General features: G+C 41.6%; 1 protein-coding gene across 4 annotated transcripts in view; it reads left to right on the forward strand.

The window, feature by feature from the left end:
- The window catches only part of RORA (RAR related orphan receptor A), a 718,773-nt gene that overhangs the window by 595,571 nt on the left and 98,435 nt on the right, over positions 1–24,767 (forward strand). Inside the window, exon 1 of one of the 4 annotated variants that reach the window (XM_019832321.3) lies at positions 17,921–17,939. The exons of 2 other annotated variants lie outside the window; for them this stretch is intronic. In XM_019832321.3, coding sequence (XP_019687880.1) covers positions 17,936–17,939 — 4 coding nt within the window. In that variant the 5' untranslated portion in view covers positions 17,921–17,935. Of the gene's footprint in view, positions 1–17,920; positions 17,940–19,487; positions 19,673–24,767 lie in introns of those variants that run through there. One more of the 4 variants, XM_023255282.2, reaches the window with a different exon arrangement.

Raw genomic sequence — 24,767 nt, forward strand, 5'->3', positions numbered from 1 at the left:
AAATAGGTCTTGCTGGCCAACAGTGGCCCTAGGTTGACATCTGTTGTATGTTAGTTTAGAATGTGTCTGTTTCTTAATAAATGATCTCATAACTTCAGTGATAGCATCCAAAGGAAAATTACAAAATGAGCTTGAGGAAACATTTTTCTGGGTTCCTTCTCCCCGTGCCCAACAGGGAAAGAGCCGATAGAAGCCCTGCCTAGTCTGACTTGAGGCCACCCATTGGCTGGTAGGACTAGGATGAAACATCAGCACCTTTAATGTGGGGTTGAAAAACGGAATGCCAGGAAGTTAAAAGGACTTAGGGGAAAATGTCCTTTGGCCTTCCGCTGCGTGACAGGATTCTGAAGTGGCAGCTAGTGAGCAGAGTAGACTCAGTTAGTCCAGTCAGAGGAAAAAAGCAGCAAAACCAGAGGACCAACATCAGTAATATCTTTGAGTGCAGTGATGAAAGAGCGAGATGGCTCTGCCAGAAAGGCGGGTCTCTTCATCAGGTTTCCCAAAGCAGTTTGTGCCTCTGGCCAGCTGTCAGAGGAAGCGAGCCCTGCCTCTTGGCTGGAATTTCTTGAGCACCTACTAAGTGCTCGGAGTACTCTAGACCCTTCAGGCCAAGAAGACTCCATCCTTCTGTATTTTTGCCAAACTTCAGATTGTTTGAGATGGAGACAGACGGTGATTTTGTTTCCTACCAGGACAAAGAAAGTAAAATGTGGGAAAGGGCAAGGCAACAAACCCACGATGCTAGGAATCCGGTCATATACAGACGCTGACGACGTTGAGAAGGGGTAAAGCCATGGCGAACTGAATCCCTTTTTCCTCCCTTGTGTGACCCGTTCTCATGCTCATTCAGTGCTGGACACCTGGTGGGGTATGGAATGAACAGCCAAGGGGGAGAGACAGAAGAAGTCAGAACAAGGCTCTGGCCACGTCTGCTCTGGAGACTCTTGGAGATCTTTTGAGATCTGAGAGATTGAACCCGTTCAAGAGTGAAGAAGAATTTTCTGTTCCCCACTGCCTATGTAATAATATGCCCAGCCCGACAGAAGGAAGATAATCAAGTGGGAAGAGAAATTTTATTTCCCTTTGTATGCAGAGTCCCTTTGATGTACAGGGACTAGGGATTACCTCCTCCCTCCCTTTTCTCCTAAATTAGGTTAAAGGTTAGTACAGGAAAGACCACTGGCGCATAGACATTAGACAGCATGACTTCTTAGCTTTTCTACAAATACATACACCACTTTTGGTCATCTGAACCAAAACACTTACCTGAACCAAAACACTCTCAGTCCAGAGGTGTTCTGGACAACCATCTGTAGGAAAACAAGAATTTTTCAAAAGTCTCTATATTTTATCTCCACGACGCAATTTACCAGCATTGTACGTGAGTGAAATTGAACGTTTTTATTCAGGCGATTGCCCCGCATCGGATACCGTCTTAAGGAGCCTGTCTGATCCGTTCATTTTCTTTTACTCTGTCTTTCTCTCTGATCTGGGTGCTGTTGCCCAATTGTGCTGTTGCTATCATTACCTACTTAGTAGCAGCAATGGGAAATAAGCCTTAAAAGTGGTAACCTGTCATATTTTTTTTTTATTCTGCTGGTCTCATAAAAAAACTACCAGTCGTTTATTTCATCTCACTTATTGTCGATCAGTCCCGCATTTTTTACCTCCTTACCGTGGTTTTCTTTGTGCTGTGGTTCCCAGCCACGGCCCGCTTCCTGCTGAATTAAACTGCAACCCAGACAAAACCAAAGAGCACGTCTCTCCCAAAGTTCACTCAGAAGGTCGCCCCTGGTGAGATGGACATTGCAGATGTGCTAGAAAGATTAGAAGCCGCTTTGATAAAACCTGCGTCTGTTCTTTGCTTCGGGTCCTCAGAGTGGAAGATCGGATGGATTGCCACTGCCTTGCATTATTTAAGAGTTTTGATGAGCAGCTCCCATCAAAATTCCCCACAGACTCCAGACCATGTGTGTGTGTGTGTGTGTGTGTGTGTGTGTGTGTGTGTGTGCGCGTGTGTGTTTTAAACAGCACTTTGGAATGATTGAGATGTTCAAAAGGACATTGCCAAGTGAGCTCTCTTTGCAGGGTTCACATTCCATTAGATTGTCCTTCCTTAAGGTCTCTTGGTGGCCCTTCTGTTCTATTTGATGGCAAATTCTGTTCATTCCAGATTGTGTTAAATCCCTTTAGCAGCTTCAAACAGCTCTCCCGTGCTGCAGTTTTAGCATTTGGGTGCTGATCAAATCAGTCCCTGGACTTTTGTTATTTTTTACTCCTTTGATGGTTTTCCTCCGTTCTTCTGTTTTCGTTGGTTTCTACTTTCATCTCGACTGTCTGTTCTTCGATGGTGTTATCTATTCATTCGAGAGAGTCCAGCCATTCAGCCCTCTGAAGAAAGGGCCGTTCCCTCACTTCTCTGGCCTGGCTGCCCCAGTGGGTAGTCCATGATTTGTGCCTTTTATCCTGCAGCTGTGGAGGCCCCTCTTTGGGCAACCACTTTGGTGATAGGATAAGGATTAGTGTATCATGATGTCGTTTTTATCAACCTCTTCTGTGTCTTCTCGTTTTTAGTTGAGATGCAGTGGTTTCTGTGACGGGAGGGCAGGCATTTTTATAAATGGCTTCATTTCTGATCATTGCGAACGATAAAAGTTAGGCCACCTCATTTCCATCTCGTGAAGTTGCCACAGATAGATATTTATTGTCATTTCCTGGAGTGTGACCGAATGGTCAGAGCGCTGAATAGAAGTGAGACCTTGAGGATTTTATCCCGGGTCTGTCAGTATCTCTACCTGAGACTTGATGTAAATTGTTTACTCCCACGGCTACCAAGTTTTTGTTCCATCGAAATTCCTTGGGGGCGCCTGGGTGGCGCAGTCGGTTGAGCGTCTGACTTCGGCTCAGGTCACGATCTCGCGGTCTGTGAGTTCGAGCCCCGCGTCGGGCTCTGGGCTGATGGCTCAGAGCCTGGAGCCTGTTTCCGATTCTGTGTCTCCCTCTCTCTCTGCCCCTCCCCCGTTCATGCTCTGTCTCTCTCTGTCCCAAAAATAAATAAACGTTGAAAAAAAAAGATTTTTTAAAGAAATTCCTTGCCATAATTATTGCATGTTATTTTGCCCAATTACATACTTCATGTTTTATTTCAAAAGCCCTAGTCCCAAATAATACAACTTTTAAAGGTAATATAACCTATTATGGTTCTCTTGAAGCTACTTCAGTGTCTCATACCAAGGAAAGGAGGGTAAGAGCAAAGTTCTATGGCATCGGGATGCCAGATGAGCCTCCCTTAAGTGTGGAAGATGGTCAGTGTTAGAACTGATCATAGGAATCAGTTCTATGGATCCCCCCTTCCCCATTTGAATGGACAACATATTAGAAGGTACAAGGGAGGCTTAAATAAATTAATGAAAAAGATAACCATAAGAGAGAGAGAGAGAGAGAGAGAGAACAAAAACTTAAAATTCAAATATCCCTCAAACCTTTTCAAGTTCTCTAACCTCCTAGGGTACTTTCCAATCGTAATACACCGCCTCCCATCAACAATAAGCCTAACTATAAGTCAAAAATCTGCATCGATACTATTAGACATAGTCTGACTAGAAAATGTCTTACCAAAATTTGGTATTACCAAAATACCAAATCTGGCCCTTCTGAGGCCAGAGTCATGTTGGGTACCAGGCTCTAACAACCACCCTGTGTGTCCCTATCCCTCTGCAAGGACTAGAAATTATGACCAGGCTTGGTTTAGGCTCTGCATCATAGGAGTTAGTTTTCTGTAGCCTGTCTAATTAATTAACAATTAATTTGCAACTTATCGGTGGCATATTGGTGAACTATGTAAATTATCTCTTGCGGTAGGAATGAATAGATAATATAAAAACATATAAACTGAAAGGAATTCGTGACAAAAATCTTCTGAAAAAGTATAAGACAGCCTCCTGTTTTACTTTCAAAAATCCTCTTAATGGAAAACTTTCCATAGTTACCAATCTGAGTTCCTCAGAATATAAATTCTTAAAGAACTGGAAATCGGTTTTCAGTATCAAGCATGTGCCAACATTTATCAAGCACTAGACTTAAAGAGTCAGAAACCCTGGTTGAAGTCCCAGCTCTACTCTTAGCAGTGTGACCCAGGCTATGCTGGAAAACCTCCCCAAGCTTTATTTACCCCATCGGTGAGTGGGGATTATGAGCCCTGCCTGCTTGCTCTTCTTCCCAGACATTTGTTAAACGTCAGATGGTAGCCTTTAGACTGCATTTGCATGAACAACAACAACAACCAAGTACAGCTACTAATGATGATGATAAATTTAATAGCAATTCAGAGGTGATCATGATGATTCTAATACAAAAAGCATTATTCTGGAGTCTGGACGGGATGTGCAGTGAAAGCCACAATAATGCAAAAAGTATGGCCCAGAACCTTCACAGCAGCGGCTTCCCCCTTGCTCCCATCTAGCCTGGAGTGGAGAGAATTCATCTCGGGACCTTCGGTTCCTGCATTGTAGAGTCTGTACAACGTGAATCTAGCCTGGCAGGTGTAGAGGCAGCAGTTTCTATGACTCCGATAAATTAACTAGTGTTCACGGATGTTTTGCAGCTGCCCTGGAAACAGGCTAGCAGTTTTGAAAAGAATCGCTGCAGCCATGAAGGAGGTGTTGGTATCCTGTGTGTGCCTGTGTAAAGCGTACTTTTAAACACCTACCACCTCACCTGCACGGAGTGAAAACAACGCCCAGTTGTGCCTCTGTTTTTCTTTCTTTTTTTTCCCCCACGCTGAACGTACTTAACAGCTAACCTTTGCTTCTCCAGAATTCTGGCAGGTTAAACATTATTGTATAAATAGCAATTGCTACTGTATAAATAGCAAGTATCTCAATATAATGATACATATTTAAACCTCAGCGTTGAACGCTCAAAATTCAAGTAAACATTTACAAAAACACTGTAGCTTAAAAAAAAAAAAAAGAGGGTATTTGGACAGCTTTTGTTTTATTGATATTAGGCTAATATTAGAATTGAATAAAATACCAGTGTATAAAACAGTTATTCGTACTATGAAAATCTCTTTATTTTTCCGAAAGTTTGAAGAGTACTGCTTGTTATAACTGAGAGACCCTCACTGTAAGGTTTTAGTAATTAGAGTTATTATTGAATTATGCATAGCGATGCTGCACCCACAGACGTTATTAGAAAATGGGATATCCCATGTAACTTAATTTTCTGAACTAGATCTCTGTAAGTGCCTCGGGTACTTCCCTTTTATTTTGGTGGGGATGAGGGAGGTCTTTCGAAATAGATGATGTAAGTCCTTGTCTCCTTAGTTCAGGGTTAATCCATTCTTAATGTTTCCAAATCATTATAAACATTAATTATTATGGTGTGTATAGTATGCTGTAATACAGGATGTCCTCAGAGTCCCTGAGGTGTGGCGATCTGTTTGCCCCTACGCTAAATGGCCCCACGCTGCCATACGTTTTATCGTTTTCCATCTCTTCCTTCAGTATTTATTGTTTCTCCTTGCTCCTATGAGCAGAACTCTCCACTCCTTTCACCGTACTTTTTAACATACTTTATACACTGGAAAATCAGATCTCAAGGTTTGCAGAATTGTGTCTTACGTAAGAGTAAACAGTCTCTGAGTGAATGCCCAAGAGACTTTTCAAGCAGATAGGAACTTGAGTTCTTAAAATTTTCGTGGTATCTTTGCAGATCTTTCCTTCTGGTTTGCTTTCTTCCATGTTCCATTCCATAGCGCTTTCGAATGAGAGATGTCTAATTATGAAAAGTAGTATAGCAGTTATTTATACTTCTTTAATAGTTCTAATTTCGTATAGCTTAGATAACTATTTGCCTTGTGGATATACTGGCATACGTTCTACTAGTCTTAATGATGATTTTTTTTGCGTGTAAGCAAGGGTAAAACTTTTTAACTTCCGTTTTCAAATAGCTCACACAAGGCCTCACCCACAGTCTGTTCCCAGAAAATATCTGATGATTAACTGAGATTTAAACATAATTATCATGCACAAGCTACATACAGATGAAACTTTCTAAGAACTGTACTTGTCTGTCATGTTCTGGAAAATGCTTATGTGCTTTTCACACTTTGGTTTAAAAAAAATCAAGAAAGACAAAGTGGAGCATAAATGATAAAAAAAATTGTAAAGGAGCTGAAGATCTAATCCTTCACAGATATGAATTACAAGAGTATCGAGCTTTCCTATGGGATTATTTTGCTGATGGAGGAATTTGTAACTCATAATTGGAATCCCTTTCATTCATTCATTCATTCCAACAATAGCATTTATCGAATGCCTGCTGAGCCCCACCAGGAATGCACAGGCTTATCAGACACAATCTCAGGAAACAGACATTTTGGCCAGAATTTGAAGGTTGCAGTCAGTCAGAGCCCAGCTGCCATATGTTAGAAGCATTCCCCCAGTTAAAACTGAAAGCTTTAAAGTGAAGCTTCACTTGCTCTTAAACTAGCTTTGATTCTATTAGAATGACCCCAAATATTTCATGTTGTGGGAAGAAACCTGGAGAAGCGGTGTCATAATGTTTTCCTGTTCCCTGACAAGTCAGTCATTCAGTAGCCCTGTCCAGGACCATTTAAAATAGCCTGGAAATAATCGGATGTGATGTGCCTCTGTGGAAAACACTCGCAGGATGCCTGTCGGCAAATGATGTTTTAAACCCTAGGTTTAATTTAGACCTGGTGGTAGGTTCCTTATAAGAATTCAGGTGTTTAAAAAAAAAATGTCATCTCAAGAAAAATTAACATACGTCTAAGTTAAGAAACAATATTGCATATAAAATAATGATTCTTGATTCTGAGGTTTTATCTATCTGTTCTGCTGTGTAATCAAACGCACAAAGGTAACATCTCTCCCTCCCTACCATTAGCTTCCTTTGCCAGTGAATCATCGTGTTTTGCATCTACTGAAGACCAATAATCTTATTCAGTGTCATTTAATCCTATCTGATCATCATAATTTTGTAAGGCAATAATATGTACACATTTTGAGTGATGTAACCACTGCATTATTTATGCAGCTTCTTTTCCACTGCGTTTTACCATTTATGTTATATCATTATCCTTAGTTGCACACAAGAGGATTGTGATACTTTTATAGAAATTATTGATTTTGGGGGTGCCTGGCTGGCTTATCCAGTGGAGCACGCGACTCTTGATCTTGGGGTTGTGAGTTTGAGCCCCACGCTGGGTGTAGAGATTCCTTAAAATCTTTAAAAAAAAGAAGAAGAAAAAGAAAAAATAATGGATGTTTATAGCCTCAAAATCCTAAGGGACATGGTAGATCTTTTTAAGAAAACATTTCAGGGGTGCCTGGGTGGCTCAGTCAGTTAAGCGTCTGACTTCAGCTCAGGCCATGATCTTGCGGTCTGTGTTCGAGCCCTGTGTCAGGCTCTGTGCTGACAGCTCAGAGCCCAGAGCCTGCTTTGAATACTGTGTCCCCTCTCTCTGTACCTACCCCACTCGCTTGCTCTCTCCTTCTCTCTCTCTCTCTCAAAAGTAAATACACATTTAAAAAATTAAAAAAAAAAAAACAATTCCAGGCAGAATCATATGCTTATTAATTGCATTTAATTCTTTGTTTAACAGGAGTGTTTGAAAGAGAAAAAATCTTGTTTTCAGAGAATACAAACTCTAATTATGTTACTGAAGAATCACTTTCAAACATCTGGAAGATATTTTTGAAATAGAATGGATAAATCATCAATTCTTGTGAATACATATTCATAGTGTAGAGGATGTACATAACCTTTGATCTTGAAGAGTGGGGTTGATTGACAGAGTGAATTTTCTAAAGTGAAAAATTCTCCAAACTATTTAAGTTCCCTAACTACATACCACTAAATGTGTAAAGAGTTAATACTATCCAGATGGCTAAATACATTCATTGCTCATACTGTAATCAGTATATTTTGTGTAGCTCACCTACCTAGCTACAAACATCTAATGTGTCTCATAAACCATTCCAATTCATTGATTATTGGATATCACCAGTATACCAGATATTAGTGGTTTTCACGTTTACTGTCTAACTTTTAAGGTCTTTAAAAATCCTGAAAGACAGGTATTATTTTTCTAATTTTACAGGTAAGGAAACTGAGGCTCAAGGAATATAAGTAACTTGTTACCAGTCACATAGCCACTAGATATAAGAACCGAGATGAGAAATCAAGTTTTCCAACTCCAATTCCAGTGTTCTTTCCACCATACATACTGCTTTCAAAAGAAGTATTAATTTATTCAGCAACTCTTTATCCATCATCTACTATATGCCAGGCACTGTGTTAAGTCTTCATGCTACCAGAGATACAAAGTCTTAGTGTTACCAGAGGTACAAAGGTGACTAAGACAGATGTGTTCCCTGCCTCTTACAGTCCAGAGGTTTTTTTACCAAAAAAAAAAAAAATGTTATGAAGAATCAGGTTTATGGAAAGGGAGGAACAGGATGCCAGTGGGAACTCAAAGCTCATCTGATGTAGGCTAGCAGTTTGTCTCAGACCTCCTGAAGGCAGTGACATTTAAACTGAGAGTGTAGGATGGCAAAAATGATAGATAAATAGATATACAGATACATATGTAGGTGGATAGATAGACACATAGTTAGAGTTGATTCTCATTATTGGCAGATTCTGTATTTGCAATTCGTCTGCTCACTAAAATGTGTTTACCCCCCAAATTAATACTGGCCGCCATTTTCAGACTTGCTCAAGGGTTGAACGTCCTAATACACATCCCAGCTGAGGTCTGATGAGGCAGTGCTCTGCCTTCTTGTTTCAGGTCTCATCCTGTAAATACGTGTCCTTTTGACAGTTTATTTAGTGCTATATTTTCCTAATTTTGTGCTTTTTGTTCGTGATCTTACTATTTACAATGGCCGTCAAGCTTACTGCTGAAGTGTCGGCTAGTGTCCTCGACTACAAGAATGCTGTGATGTGCCTTACAAAGAAAACATGTTAGAAAAGCTTTATTCACTGATGTATAAGCATTATTCAATTTTGGTGAAGCAACAGTATTTATCATATAAGGTGTCTTTACAAACACAAAGAAAACAAGGTTATATATTGATGAGTTGGCAAAAATGTTATGAGCACAGGCTCAAGAAACCTAACTTTATATTTCCCCTAGGGACAGTGATTCAGTATTTGCTATTTCAGTGGTCCTAGTGACTTTATAGAACCTCAGTGCATTGAATAACAAGAACTGATAACAGATAAATATCTAACACCACCAAGTGCTGGTGAGGGTTTGAGGCAACTAGAACTCTCAGACATTGCTAATAGGAATGCAAGCTGGCACAGCTACTGTGGAAAACCATTGGGCATTTCTTAGAGTTAAACTTCTATATTCCATACCCTCTAACGGTTCTATTTCTAGATAGCTACCCATGTAAAATAAAAACTTATGTTTGCACAAAAACCTGTACGTGAAGGCTAACAAATTTATTTGTGAATGGTAAAAAATGGAAATAACCTAAGTGTCTTTCAGTTAGGGAATGAATAAACTGTGGGATGAAATATTACTGAACAATAGAAAGTAACAAATTATTGGCAAGGGTGCCTGGGTAGCTCAGGCAGTTAAGTGTTCGACTATGGCTCAGGTCATGATCTGGTGGTTTTGTGGGTTCAAGCCCCATGTTGGGCTCTGTGTACTGACTGCATAGAGCCTGCTTGGGACTCTCTCTCTCTCTCTCTCTCTCTCTCTCTCTCTGCCCCTTCTCTTTTTGCTTTTTCTCTGTCTCTCTCAAAATAAAAAAATAATTTAAAAAATTAAAAAAAAATAAAGTAACAAATTATTGATATGCTCAACAACATGGGATGTATCTGAAATGCATCATGCCATGTAGAAGAAACCAGAGTCAAAAAGCCACATAGTATATTATTCCATTTAAGTGATATTATTTATAGGCAAAAATATAGGGATAGAAAACAGCTATGTGGTTGCAGGGTTTGGGGAAGGGGAATACTCTGGCTACAGAGGGGCACCGGAGAATTTAGGAAGAAAGGAGACAGAACTGTCCCATATATTGATATGGTTGGTGGTAATTCAATTACATACCTTTGTCAAAACTCAAAGAATTATACACTAAAAAGGGTGAGTTTCACTATATGTAAATTATACTTTACTAAGAGATGCAAAAACTGAGATTTACGTGATGAATCAAAATACAGTTCTTCTAGTTTGCCACAAACAACATCAGAAAATATCATTTTGTGCAGCATAGGGAAGGTAGTCAATAAGATGGTAATAATGTTGTTGAGTGGCAGATGGTGATGACGCTTATCATGGTGAGCACTGAGTAATGCAGAGAATTTTTGAATCAGAATGTTGTACACCCGAAACTAATATAGTACTATCTGTTAATTATATTTACATATGGGGAAAAAAGGAAAGAAAATGCCATTACAACAGGGTACTCCATGGGCTTCACTCTACTTCTAGTTGATAAAACTAGTGTAAAATAAATACCATGTAATTCATGTTATTCTATAAATTGAGCAGTGGAGGCTATGAACATCCAAAACCTGTTTTCTTTTCTCTTGTTTTGTAATGCTTGAATTTAACCTGGCTCTTACTGGTTACAGGAAACAGCCTCTTACTGATTTTTTGACAAATGCTGAAATCTGCAATCTATACTATAGTTCTAATATATACATTATTCATAATAGAACAGAACTTGTGTTTGATTGAATTACCCAGTTAGATGGCATTTTGACTTTAGGATTAAAGAGGAGAAAACAAGACAATAGAAAAAATATGATAATATCACTTATCTTGCTTCTATGTGATTACTTAATGATTGGCAACTGTCACACATGGACGGTTTAACTGCTCACATCCTTGGAAGCAGGGAGACCTACCACCTGACCTTGAGTGTCTTCCAGTTCTAGTATTTCTTTTTATTCTTGCTTGTTCATAACGGCTTTGCCACATTCCCTCTGTTATATTTCAGGGAGCAAAGATGTAAATCAAGTCACCATTACATTTTAGTTTATGAAAGTGACTTTCACCATAAGATATGTACCTTGCCTTTGGAATAGTGGGCAAGTTGGGGTTTCTGTGGCTATTATTATCCTTAGGCCTTTACAATAAATTCAATAATACATATCAGTAGTTTCTCAATAATGTGTTCCATCACTCACACAAACGAGTCACTCTTTCTTACTTGTATTATGACATTTTCAAAATTAATTTTATCTATATTTTAATTAGGACGTGTTGTCAAAACGTCTAAAGGCCGTACATGGACTATGTCTCTGTATAAATAACAAAGTCGTGCATGACTATAGTCCATAAATATGGACAACAATTTATTCAAAGTGAGTTGAAAATAAAGTGATTGTGCTAAATATTTTACACTATCAAAGCATTTGTTAGGTGATCAAATAGGTGAAGGAAATGCTATACTAGGTGATATGTTGCAAAAACTATGGAAAGAGCATCAATTATATTCTTTGGAAAAGCAAAACCCGTAAATATCCCTATCTTGTGCTTTTTCTGTAGAACAGCGTGAACTACAAATTTTTTTTTACATTTTTAACAGATTTGTTCTTCTGTTTGAAGTCTTTTTAGGAGTGCAGTCTTGGCCTTTGTAGCTTTTAGTTTCCTTGTGGCCCTATTGAACATTCCATTACCAATATTTAGAGTTGTTTAATCATCCTAAAATAAGAAAGAATTCCCCTTAAGAGTTAACTTTGTAGCAAGTGTTTCTTAAATGTACAAATGGCAACATTGTTTTCAAACAGGATAATTACAACTGTGTACAATATGTTTCTTCATTAGTAAGTAATTAAATAATTTACTAAATTGTGCAATAATTCATAATGACACATGCTAGTCTACTCGATTATAGAAGCTAGTGATAAAAGAATTTCTTGTACACATGCCTAAAATTTATTAGAGTAGTAATTCTTGATTCCTGAAAAAGTCAACTTGCCATTTTCAAAATACTGAGTAATGCTCGATTTAAGGCAAAAAAATTTTTAATTGTGAGAGTCTGTAGCATGATGGTTAAGAGTACAGACCTTAGAATCAGTTTACAAAGGTTGTTCTTATGGTCCCACCATGTTTTAGCCTTCTCTTCCTGGCAAGTTACTTAATGTCTCTGTGCCCCAGTTTCTTTGTCGGTAAAAAGAGAGCTCAGGCTGAATTAAATGTTAAAAAGAGCATAACATAAGTGCCTGCCACAGAGTAAGTCCCAAGGAATTGCTCACCAATGGGAGAGGTAAAAGAAGCAACAGCAACAGTGTTGTGTAATTACTGGAAAGCCCTTTTGATTTTGGAAAGTTATCTTTGGGGATATAAGGTTTAACCGGATGCTCAAAATCTAATGTGAATTTTGGAGTCTTCTGAATAGAACGCCTGACTTCATCTACCTCCCTCCATCTTCCAAAATGAAAAAGAAGAGTGCTAATTTTTTTTTAACGTGAATCTCACATAGTTAGAAGAATTTAATATTTTTTTCATTAAAACAGAAGAACATACCCAACCTATTATTGTTTCAGTACTCGAAGCATACTTCCTCAGTGCAGGACTGGACAAAAATAATAGCTGTACTTCTGAGAGCAGAGAAGACTTCTGATCAAATGCCGTCAGCCAAACGAATCCCATCCTATAAGCTGCAGCTTAAATGTGATCATCAGAACCACTATTGACATGTGGCACAACTGTCTGAAATGTCAATAGTTATAAAATGAGTATTTCATAATGCAGAATAATTGATTACTCCGCTTGACTGAACAGAAACATATTTTCTCTGCGAAAGCAAAATAATGCCAGCATTTGCTCCTGGAACGCTCCTAGCTGCGAGACTCGGATTTCCCAATGAAGCCCACCTACTCTGCCGCCCTTGATCATGCATGACAAAAATAGAGAGAACCATCTGTAACTGCTTATCTTTTCTCCATTATTTGAAAATATATTTTTAAGAGACTTCTTAAAAAATAAAATATGGCCCATATACAAAGCCTCTATATTAATAGAACTGTCGCAGATAATTTTCAGAACTTAAATGGATGAGATACAGAATCAAATAACATTCAATTTATCTTGTTCATCCTAAAATGCCCCGCATAGCTTTTCACTCTGATGAAATAACACCCATTTCCAGTTTTATTCTCCCTCTGTGTGCTGTGATGTGGAACTCTTTTGCTCTATGTGTTTTATTAAGTGTAATTTAACTTTATGACTATCAAACCAACTATTAATCCTTACAATAAGCCTATGAAATGGGTGAGCTGCAAAGAGATTTAGTTTCTAAAGCGCGATTCTCTTCTTCTGCCCTCAATTATTTTTTTCAAAACTCATCCTCTGAATGTATATAGTTTGCAAAGGTCTCTGCTAGGCACTGAGGAAAAGCAGAAGAAATAGTAACAACCTACATTTTGAGGTTTTTCTCTGCCTGCTTCTTGTCCATATGTACTTTATGTTGCTATGAGCCTTCACTACGAGTTTCTTAAGAAATGCGTTTTCTGTCTCTGTACTTTCATCTGTGTCCTGCCCTCCTGTTAAGATGTCCTTTATTCCTTTCTCTCTTCATTAGATTCTATTTGCCTTTCAAGGTAGAGTTCAAGTGGCACGTCCTCCATGAAGTCCTTCTCATAAAATTTAACTTTAAAAAAATTTTTTTAAGTTTATTTATTTTGAGAGAGGGAGAGAGTGGGCAGGGGAGAGGCAGAGAGACAGGAGGCGAGAGAACATCTCAGGCAGGCTTCGTGCTGTTGGCACTGATCCTGATGAGGGGCTCAAACCCTCAAGCCATGAGATCATGACCTGAGCTGAAAGCAAGAGTCGGATCCTTAACTGACTGAACCACACGGGTGCCCTGTCATAAAACTTAAGATTAATCCTGCACAAAGTAGCCCCTCTTACTCGTGGTTTACATAGCACCTTATTCTGCCCTACATTCTAAGTACTGCATGCGTTTATCTGCTAGATGGCAAGCTCCTTGAGGGAAGACCTGACGTTTTAATCTTTTTGCTTCCCTCTCCATGTCCTGACACACATTCTTTAAACTGTAATGCACAGAGGTTTACATTGTTCATCAGATGGGAGCTTCCACTCTGATGGCTAAGACATAAGAAAGCGAGACCATAAGGCTCCTGAGACCAAGGAGTAATTTAATTTGTATTCATCTTTGTATTCTTAATATATAGCAGGCACTTAATAAATGCTTGTTCTATACACCTACACACACACACACACACACACACACACACACACACACACACACACGTTTTCAGAATTGTAAAGAGCTTAGCAAAAGTGCATTCTAATGGCCATTTTAACACATCTTTATTAAGGTCAATAATTTATGCCATGCACAGGCTCTGTGTGTACAACAATGTAGGGACTGGTGGTGGTGGTGGTGAGGGTATTCCCACTCGTAAGCCCTGCTACGTGGTAGTCACTCTGTCCTTTCTTCAAATTGTTTAATCCTCCCAGTGGCCCTACCAGCCTTATTTCACATATGAGGAAACAAAAGTTTGCTCAAATCACTCAGCTAGTGAGTGGGATAAAGGTTGGTTTGGGACCCAGGTTTGTCTAATGCTGGAGTTCATTCTACCATACCATGGAGTTCAGTGACACAAAGAAGCCTCCTTGGAGAGGGAAGTTGACGTGGTGCAGCAGGGAGAAAGGGATGGTGTTCCTGAGAAGCGGATAGGACGTGATCCTGAAAGTCGTTCTGGAATGTTTGAGTTGTAGGAGCCCTTCAAGGTCCGTTCCCATTCCTTCATTCTACAGGTGAGAGGCCTGAGGTCCTGGCAGGTGACATGACGTGCCCAAGGTGGCATTGACAGCTAGTTGAGTGTGAAACTTGAACCCAGGCTCCAGGTTTTGAGTTTGCTTCTCTTTTTCATATTCCTTTAACTAAAAAATCATTTCATCGCCTGTTCCCCTTCAGCTGCAGGAGTGGGGTGAGAACACCCCCTGGGAACACAAGGCAAGAAGGTCTCTCTGGCCTCTGATGCGCACCTCCTTCTTTGCTCCTTGGCAGGTGTGAGTGTGTGTGTATAGTGAGCCACCTGCTACCTGCCTTTTCTGGGGAGGTTACTCACGTCTGTGTGCCTGTGAACTTCACCCTTTCCCTCATTGTGATGGTTACAAAACACCTGCCAGTTCTTGAATTTCCCAATAGATGTATGAGATATGGGGTTCCAGAAATCTCAGAATCCCTTCACCATTGTCTCAATCCAGCCAAATCTTTCACCTCCAACATCCCATTACGCTAATAGCCACACTAATGATTCGCAGCTGTCTGTCAACTGTGAGGTTCAAAGTGCTGTGCAAACATCTTTTCAATGGGCAACCAGACACTGCCTTTCTTTAGGGTTGCTCAGATGACTTGGGGAGTGGACTTCTCTACAGTTTTCCGAGCCAAAGTCAAATGAGGAGTGAGCTTGTTCTTGTCTGAGTCTCCGGGACACCAGGCACATAATACACATTCAGTAAATGTGCTTGATAATGTGACATATGTATGTGTGTGTGAGTGTGTAAAACTGACGATATCTCTTGCCACCAAAATCCAGTTTATTTCACCATATTTCATGGACTATATAGATATATATATATACATGCACGTATGTTTACATCTACAACTATATTTGTTACAGATGTAACTACATTGTTTTAAAGTCATGAATGGCAAGCAATCTATATTAATCTGTTCATCCCCTCCCCTTACACTCATAAATAGGTGGGAGGGCCTCTCTGATAGCCTTGGTTTCCAGGTCTCACCAATATTATTCCATTTGTAAACGTTCCTTTATGAGACACTGACTCTTTCCAGACTCAAAATTAAGCACATTTGTGATATGTTATAGGTAAGTCTGTGCCTCCTCTGTAGCTTTCCAAGTAGTCTTTATATAGAATTCTCTGGGTCGGAATCCATTTGGTCTGCAGGAGACCTGTGGCTCTATGTCGGTCAGAATGGCCCAAGTCCTACAGATCACAGTCTAGTGGTGGCTAAGAATTCAGTTGAATCAAGCTGCCTAGGACCACATTAACCTTTCACTGATCCCTTTCTTGTTCAGCTAGAAAGAAATTAATTGAATTAGCAAGCTGCCACACACCACAGAGGGAGAATCAGGCCTGGGTGAGACACAGAGCCAAAACGCTCTCTCACATGCAGCAGCAAACTTTGAAATCATCTTGGTACTAGGAGCTACTTGCCCAGTCATGATAAATCTGTTGATCCATTGGTTTGCCAACCCTCCGCAGTAGCAGCTCTGTGGTGCGGTTCAGGTTGGTCTACCAAACCCCATTTGATGGGAAACCAAATGTACCCTCATAAAGTATCATTTCTTTATTTAATCTCTGAAAGTGGGAAGATTGGCACCAACTTACGGATCACACTCCTCTCTAGATACCCTGAAGAAATAGAGCTGGCTTTCCTCTTAGGCATTTGGGAACAAGCTGGCATCAGAGGTGTCTCTCCACTTTCTTGCTAAGTGACAGATCAAATGTGAAAAACAATATATAGGAACACAATATGGGGTGGTGACCATCTCTAGAGGACTCTGAGTTGAATTACATGATAAATATGTGGTGTGCCTTCCTTTTCCAAGATTAGCCAACAGGAACATCTGAATCAAAAAGTAATGTATAACTTAATTCTGTTCATGGTGAAGAACTCCCATCCTGTTTAATTATCTCCATGTAAGCAATATTCCTTTTCTATTTTCTTTTCAGAACACTCGGTAAAAAATTTTTAAACATAAAAAAAATGAAACTTTAAATGGAAAGACTATATTGCTTAACACTGTTTCCCCCATAGTATTCTAAGCATTTGTTTACTATAATCCAAATACCTATTTCTACATGTTAATATATAGATGGTAAAACTTGAACTGAAATGTGCATCGTTTATGGCTCAAATTTGGTAGTATTGAAGGAGAACATGGATCCTTTCGTTCCTGACTGATTTATTTGGTTGAGGATTTAGAATTCCATAGAAAAGTTATATTTCAAGAGTTTTGTGTGTGTGTTTTTTTAATAGCCTCTCATTTTTACTTTCAAAGTTTCATGAGAGCTTTGTGTTAATATAAAGAACAATATTATACCCTGGGTTAACAGCTGACGACATTTAATAGAGGCATTTATTACAAATAGCATCTAGCCACACAGGAAGGTTAAGACTTAATATCTGAAATTCTGTTGCTCATTACTTGTAGGATGAGAATGAAATACATTTCCAAAGGCTAAGGTCAGTATTACATTATCCTGGAAATGTCTTTGTTGAATATATGTGTAAATATTTCAAATAAGTATTATGAGATTATATTTCTATTGGGGACATATCTATAGAATGAGTGATTCTACTACTTGTAATTGCAGGAGCACACGTCAGGTTACATGTCATTCCCGATTACCGATTTCATTTGAAATGGTCTGGAAATAAATACCGATTACGAGTAATGTAGGACTATTTACCTTGGAGTCAGATGTCTGACAGGCAGGCTAGAGCTAATGGATTTGGTTATTTTCAAAGCATTGTTTTCTAGAGCAGGATACTGTTTTTTAAAGGAACCCTGCAAATTTTCCAAGTTGTATTTCTGTATTCATTTGCAATGAGTATGAAGAGCATACCCATGATGACTTTCCCTGATGACTTTCCATCCTTCAACAGTACAAAGGAAAGAAAATTGTGCTGGGGACCTACCTACTGGGTAGCTTGGCTTTACTCTTCCCTGTTAGAGTTGTTAGGCCAAGGGAAATCAAGAACCAAATATGAAGGATGGCATCAATGTAACCGAGGGGCGTTGCCTCACTAGGAGATGCACTTGCATCATGGGAATGTGGTGTGATTTAATTTCATAACTGTAAACATCACAGTGGATATGGTTGATTCATTTGAAATTCTGGTCCACTTCGCTATGGCTGGAAAGCTGAATTAACATGGGTAGGTCTTGGCTTCACACTTTCATAATTTCTGATTTTTGTGGTTTTATTTGAAAAGAAGAAATCTAAAGGAAAAACTAGGATGGAGTTAGCTGAAATCAAACTTGTAGAAAGCTATGGTTTGATTTAAGGTGTGATGAATTTTACTGACCTTCTAAATCAGGACTGTGTAAATTTTGCCTGGAAAAGGAGGGCTGGGAGGGTGGGGAGTACATGAATCCTAAGTTTTCTAGAGGGCTGATTGTCTGCATGTGTTTCAAGTTATAGCCCAACTCAGGGGCAAGGACAACTCAGTTATACGGGAAAAGAATGCTACCTAGGACTCTCCTTATTTAATCACCATGAAGGCATCCACTAAAAACTATCTGATCTTTTAAGTTGTAAATGGAAATACAGACCATCGGGAAAGAAAGCAGAATTGAAGTTGCATGAAGGAACAGTAGCAGGTATGCAGACTGGGCTTTTGAATTGTTCTTCCTATTATGCTCAATGGTATGGACACAGTTGGCAAATTTTTAAATAATGCGAACTCTGGGTACGAAGCATCTGAAATTCATCCTAAGAAGATCCATCTGACAATACTGTCAAGAGTTAAGTTTCCATATGGCCAGTAAAAAGGATTAAGCTTCAAAGTTCAGAGGGAATTCACTCTTAGCTGCAAGTTAAAATTCACAGAGTTGACCTTTAGAGGTATTTTTGTTTTCCTGCCCAGAGGGCCACAATGTCTCATTTTTAGGATGTGACCACTAGAGCCTTTTCCACCTGTAAATGGGTTCTCTGGAGAGAATGGAGATATGGAAGAGCCTGGGAATTCAGTGGCTCAAATCGGCTGGCGATTGGATTATCATTTAGGTGATTCACGTAAGAGTTTTCTGCTCTCCTTCCAGGTAACATTGTTCCTGGGGAATGGGGGAGGCGTAAACAAGGACCTTTGGTGTTGGTGTGATGGGAGATTACCAACCTCTTGGTGGGCGGGGTTCCCCCCGCTCTGGCCGAGCCTCTCCGGAAAGACTTAGGAGGCACTGGCTCCACTCCCCGGAAAGGTCCGGGTGACAGCGTTCTCCACGGCCCCGTCTGGGGGACCTACCTTCTGAACAGAGCTGGGGCGCTCTGGGAAATGAGGGTGACTACAGCCTCCCCCCTTCAGGCCAAACCCCGCTTTTTCTCCGGCCAACTGGAGCATTTAACGCCCCGCGGGCTCGGGCGAGGAAGCAGAGTGGCGTGGGGTTGCGTGCCCCTTGCCCCACGGGGTGGGGACAGAGAGTGGTCAGGCGCGCGTTCCGCGGGGCGCTGCGTGCAGAGAGCACCCGGGCGACCACAGGTGTTCGGAGAGGCAAAGAGAAGGCTGGGGGCCTGGGCGCGGGCCGGGGGCGCGGCAGGGCAGCGCGGGCCCGGGGTGTGCCAGCCGAGCCGCCGCCGCTCACCTGCCCGCGGGGGCGGGGCGGGGCGCGGCGCTGGGGCGCGCCTGCCTCCAGCCTCCCGCCTCCCGCCCGGGGAGGAAGCGGAGGGGCGCGGTGTAAACAGAGCGGCGGCCGTGATGTCAGCCGGTCACATGGAGCCTCTTATGGCTCGGGATGGCTCTCGGCGGGCGGGCAGCTGCGGCAGCTGCTGCTGTGGCTCGGGCGGCGGCGGCGCGGCGGCGGCAGAGGGGGCTCCGGGGTCGGACCATCGGCTCTCCCTGCGCTCTCCGCACCGCGGCTTAAATGATGTATTTTGTGATCGCAGCGATGAAAGGTGAGCCGGGAGCCCCGCCGGGGCCGGGTGGGCTGGCTGCTCCGGGGGGCGGGGAGGAGGGCGCGCAGGGGGAGGGGTGGGCGCGCCTGCCCAAGCGCACGTACTGCCCCGGGCTGGGCGCCGGAGCCCCGCCAGGGCCTTCTGGGCCACAGCAGCGGCGCCACCTGAGCCCGGCCGCGGGATCAGCCTGCCTCCTGTAGGGGGCAAAGGCGCACGGGCTGGACCCCCCTCTTCCGCCCCCTCTGACTCCTGTCAGCCGCCCAGGTCCGCCTGGCACCCGGCGGGGCTCTCGGAAGAAAGTTTGCTGGGAGTCGCGGCGCTTCTGGAAGGGAGGGTAGGATATGGGGAGCTCGGAGGAAGCCGGGGACGCCCGCGGTCGGTCCCCAGGGCCCGCACCCCAGACAGCTCCGGCCTACGTAGGGAAGGCGCTGCGGCCGGGCCGGGCCGTGCGCGCGCGCGGGGACGCGATGTCATCCCTGGGGACTGGTCAGCGCCCCAGGCCTTGCGCCCTCCCCCCGTGGCGGCCCGAAGGCCCCGAGCGGCCGCGGGCCGGGAAAGTGCGGCCGTTTTCACTCTGCGTCCCGGCGCGGCTACTTACGAAAGCGCCCGGGCCCGAGCGAGACGGGCTTCTCTAGCGTGCCAACAGTCTCCCGGCTGCCGCCCGAAGCCGCAGCGCACCCCCACTGGATATTTTGCGTTGTGGAATGGACGTGGGGAGGCACCCTGCCCACAGGAGTCGCGCGGGCAGCGGTGGAAGTTAGACCGCGGTGAGGGCCGACCCGCGCGTGTTGGTCGCGGTCAAGTCTCCCCGTCCGGCCTTCCGCCCAGATCAGGATTCCTTAGCAGGCTGGTGGGGGATGGCAGGGGGGACTAGTTGAAGAGAGGATCGATTCGAGGTGTTCCCAGGTGAGGAGGAGAGAAACCGAGGCAAGTTAGGGAAGTTTCTAATGAGAAAGCCAAAGTTTGGAGGTGTGCAGGAAGTCGCCTGTGTGGCCCGGAGGAACCGAGCCACGCTGTTAGGACTCTTGCAAACAGCCCTGGAGAAACTCAGCCAGCAGCACGCTGCCCGCTTGTGCGCCAGCAGGTTCCTCCGGGAGATAATCTGCCCGAGCGGCTTCGCGGACCCGGCCGCTGGGAGTGGGGATTTAGAACCCCATCTGCTTGCGGCGCACAGGGAGCCCCTAATGCGCCGCGTTTTTGCAGACCCGGACCGTCCTGCGGGTTCTGCCCATCCGTGCGGGCGCCCGGAGCTCCTTAAACGTTCAGTAGGTTGAGGTTTTGTTGCAGTCCAGGATGAAGGACACTAGTTCGGTGTCTGTGCTGCGTTTACTTTCGGATCACCGAGCTTTGCCTTTCTCCACTAGAGATTGGGTGGCATCTCTTTCATTAATTATTAACAGGCCGAAACGTGCTGGACACTAAGATGAGCTGCTTGAGATGAAATCTTTCTATACGACGTACCCACAGCAAATTTTCTGTCTTTCCCTTGTGGCTTTCGGAAAACGGGATTTAATCATTTTTGGAATATGCAACGGATAAACGAGGGAAAACCTCCTTGTGTTACACGTTCTTAAGCATCTTAAAATCATCTTGTAAAGAAAAAATGTCAAGTTTTTCTCTATGCCCCTCCCCTCCCCCTCAAAAAAACTTTTATGCTATTTCCTTAGTTTTATTAATCCTCTAAGAATAAAACGACCCAAATAGCCTTTGTAGTTAAGATATTTTCCTCTTTTTTTTTTTTTCTTTAAGCTATAAAATAGATTTTGTTGCTTGGAAGATGTCAATGCCAGTCTTTATCCATTTTTTGTAGTATAATTTGTGTTGATTGAGGGAAGGGTGAAAAGCTAAGACTGTTTCCCCTAATGAACAGTAACTACCAAACAATTAGTAAGGAAAGTATGTTTTAATATTTTAATTTAATGTGATGCTCTCAGTACATACAATTTTGCTTTTGTAGCTCTAGTACAAAGTCGAGTACTATCCCTTGCTAATATAATCATGAGAATCACACAGCCATCATCCCCCAAAAGCTCTAGCCCACACATTTGTCTTGGAGTGACCTCTGGCTGCCATTAGATAATAGATTCATAGTAATGTGCTTTGAGAAAAGTAGCTCAGTACTGGCGATGCGGTTTTCCTATAAGCGTGAGAGAGAGAGAGAGAGAAATAGAATGCATCTGGACAATTAGAATATTTCATTTCCAATATCATAACATCCTGTGTTTTAATGGGATTATCTTGCTTTGGTGCAAATTTAAACTGAAGAAGTAGTTTGTGGGAAAATGAGGAATGCTGTAAATGTTTCCATATCAGATTTAAGGGGAAAAAAACTGGCCCAGAATCATATTAAATACTTCCCTAGTGCCTCTCATTTTTAATAGTTAAATTGGTTCCATATGTAAGAGAGTTTGTATAATTAGATTTTTCATGCAAAACAGAAATACTCTTTACAATATAGCTTTTTGGTACGTGTATGCATGTGGACGAGGGGAGGAGAAAACAAGCGACCATAAAAGAAAAACATTCTCTTTGTTGGCTGATTACTTGTGTTTTTTAAACATCATTAAGTCAGGCCCTTTGAACTCACCAAGGAAGAAAATCCTTGCCTCTGTGTGAGTTGTCAAGTAAGTTTAAGCTTAAAGTGGTTTCATGCTTAGAAGTAATACATCTTCATTTGAGCCATTCTCGTCTCATCCTTCAGTTTTGTTTTTGTTTAATTAACAACAAAATTCCAGTACCCTTTGGATTGCTTCTCGGGCAAACAGAGAGAGCCAGCGATAACATTTGTAATCAGGGGAGCACTAGTTCTGCTCATCAGAAAAGTGCATTGGCCAAATGTCCGGCGGCAGCCGAGCGCTGAGAGGAAATGCAAGGACTTCATCAGTTTCCGTAGATTATATACCCCTTAGCTTCTTGAGGGCTCAGCCTGTGCTCATGTAAATGGAATTAGAGTGAAGGGAGAGGCTTAAAGGGAATTTCTGTCCCATAATAGATTCTTCCCCCAGCACAATTCATGTGCAAAATGCAAACTTCACCTTACTGCTTTGAAAATACTTTAGGTGTTGGTGATGAGTAGTATTTCCAACTCCAATAAATTTGATTTCATAGTTTTGAAGAATGTGGCCTTTCTTTTTACCAAATGAAATGTGAATTTTATCCCTGGTCTTATTGCAAGCGCCCTATCAATGACACCTTCAGCAGGGATTTTTGTCCCATTTTTGTGACCTTTGATGGGTAGGATTGGGAGAAGGGTGATGGCTAGATCTTGAAAAGAGAAAATGTAAATGGCCGCTCCACGGAGCAGAGTTGATCGGGCAAAGAGGGGTCAGTTCTTTTAAAGACAAAGAGGATCTCTGAATACATTTGTTCATGGGGGTTGGGAGGGCGGTGGGGGGGGGGGGTCAAAGCTCAGACCCTCTATGAAGTAGAGAATATTTTTAAAGCACCATTTTCTTGAGCAGCCTCTTAATTTTATATCAGTCACTTCGCTTGAAATGCAAAGTAACATCATACTCAAGTAAACCACTTTGCTCTCAATTTGAGTTGAGTACCATGTAATTTCTTTAAAGCTGCCCAGTTACAAAATAATTTCTAAATGGAAATAATCTGATAGATACATAGATAGATAAATGAATATGATTTAAATCTTAGAGAGTATTTTATAACTAGTAGATAAATTAGTAAATATATAGTAATAGTTCTCACTAGACTCCTTTTTCCCTCACCTTTCCCTTCCAGTCAAGTGAATCACAATGAAATGGATGAGATCAGCAAGTAGATAATTGCAAAGCACCTGCCCTAGCACCCAGCCGCTTTGTAATTTGCTCATGGGCATTGAAGGAAATAATATTTACAAATGGCCATTTACTGGGAGAAAAAGTTACTAGATACATGGGTAGATAGATCTGCAGAGGTGGAGTTGGAGTTCAGTTTTCTGAAAATTCTCTTAAATTATTTTAGTCATCAATAAAACCCATCGTATGGAACAAATCTAAGAATACTTTGTCATAGAAATGTTTTGATGCATTCTAAATATTCCCAGTCCTTATTAGTAAGAACTCAAGGTTGCTTTAATCTACATAGTTCATATTTAGTAAGTTTTAGAACCATAGAATCTCAGAATCCGCAGCATAAAATCATGCTTTATGTTTCTCTACTTAAAAAAAAATAACTTGGAAAGATCCACCAGTGACAACACAGGTATGAATTAACATTTAATATTATCTCCAAGACTATATACTGACTCTCTGAGGAATGATTTGCAAGTTTCCTCTCCCTACTTATAGATCCTCCACTGAGGATACCTCCCTTCCACCCCAACCTTTGAGTCATGGACTTAGAGATTCTTGGAGCTTTCTGTATTTGTTGGTATTGTGTGTGACGTGATGCATGCTTTTTCAGTTAAATTGTCAGAGTGTTATGTCCAAAGAGGTCTAAATAGATAGTAGCATACGATTAGCCCATGTGCAAAATGCAGGAAGGCAGTTGTAAACTTTTGTATCTGGATTTTCTTTTCAAAGTGACATTTGTTGGGGTGCCTGGCTGGCTTAGTCGGTAGAGCATGAGACTCTTGATTTTAGGGTTGTGAGTTCAAGCCCCATGCTGGATGCTGAGCCTATTTAAAAAATAAAAACAAAAAGTAATAAAAATAAAGTGACATTTGTCAGCCCTCATCATATTATAAGGCGGTAATGTGATAATTTAAAAATCTTTGCTCCCATTAGTATAAAAAGTCATGTTACAACCTATTCCATACGTTTGCCGGTGATTTCGTTTTTTGACTTTTATTGCCTCTGAAGTTTACTAGGCATTTCATAAATAAATAGATGGATGATGTTAACCTGTATTCGTTTTGTGCTTTATGTTTTACAAACATTCTTCTGTCACTTAATCCTCCATGGAAAGTCACTGATACTCATGGTGTTTGGTTGAAAAAATGAAGCTCATAGAGGTTATGTGCTGTGGCCAAGCACTTCCGGCGGATAAATGGTAAAGCAAGGGCTAGAGCCCTAATTTCTACTATTTTCATGCTGCCTCCCCTGGAGGAAGCTGTAAAAATGTCCTGGATATAACTTTGTCTCTAGTTAGTGAAAAT

The sequence above is a fragment of the Felis catus genome, chromosome B3 (genome assembly GCF_018350175.1).
Source record: "Felis catus isolate Fca126 chromosome B3, F.catus_Fca126_mat1.0, whole genome shotgun sequence".
Taxonomy (NCBI): Eukaryota; Metazoa; Chordata; class Mammalia; order Carnivora; family Felidae; genus Felis; species Felis catus.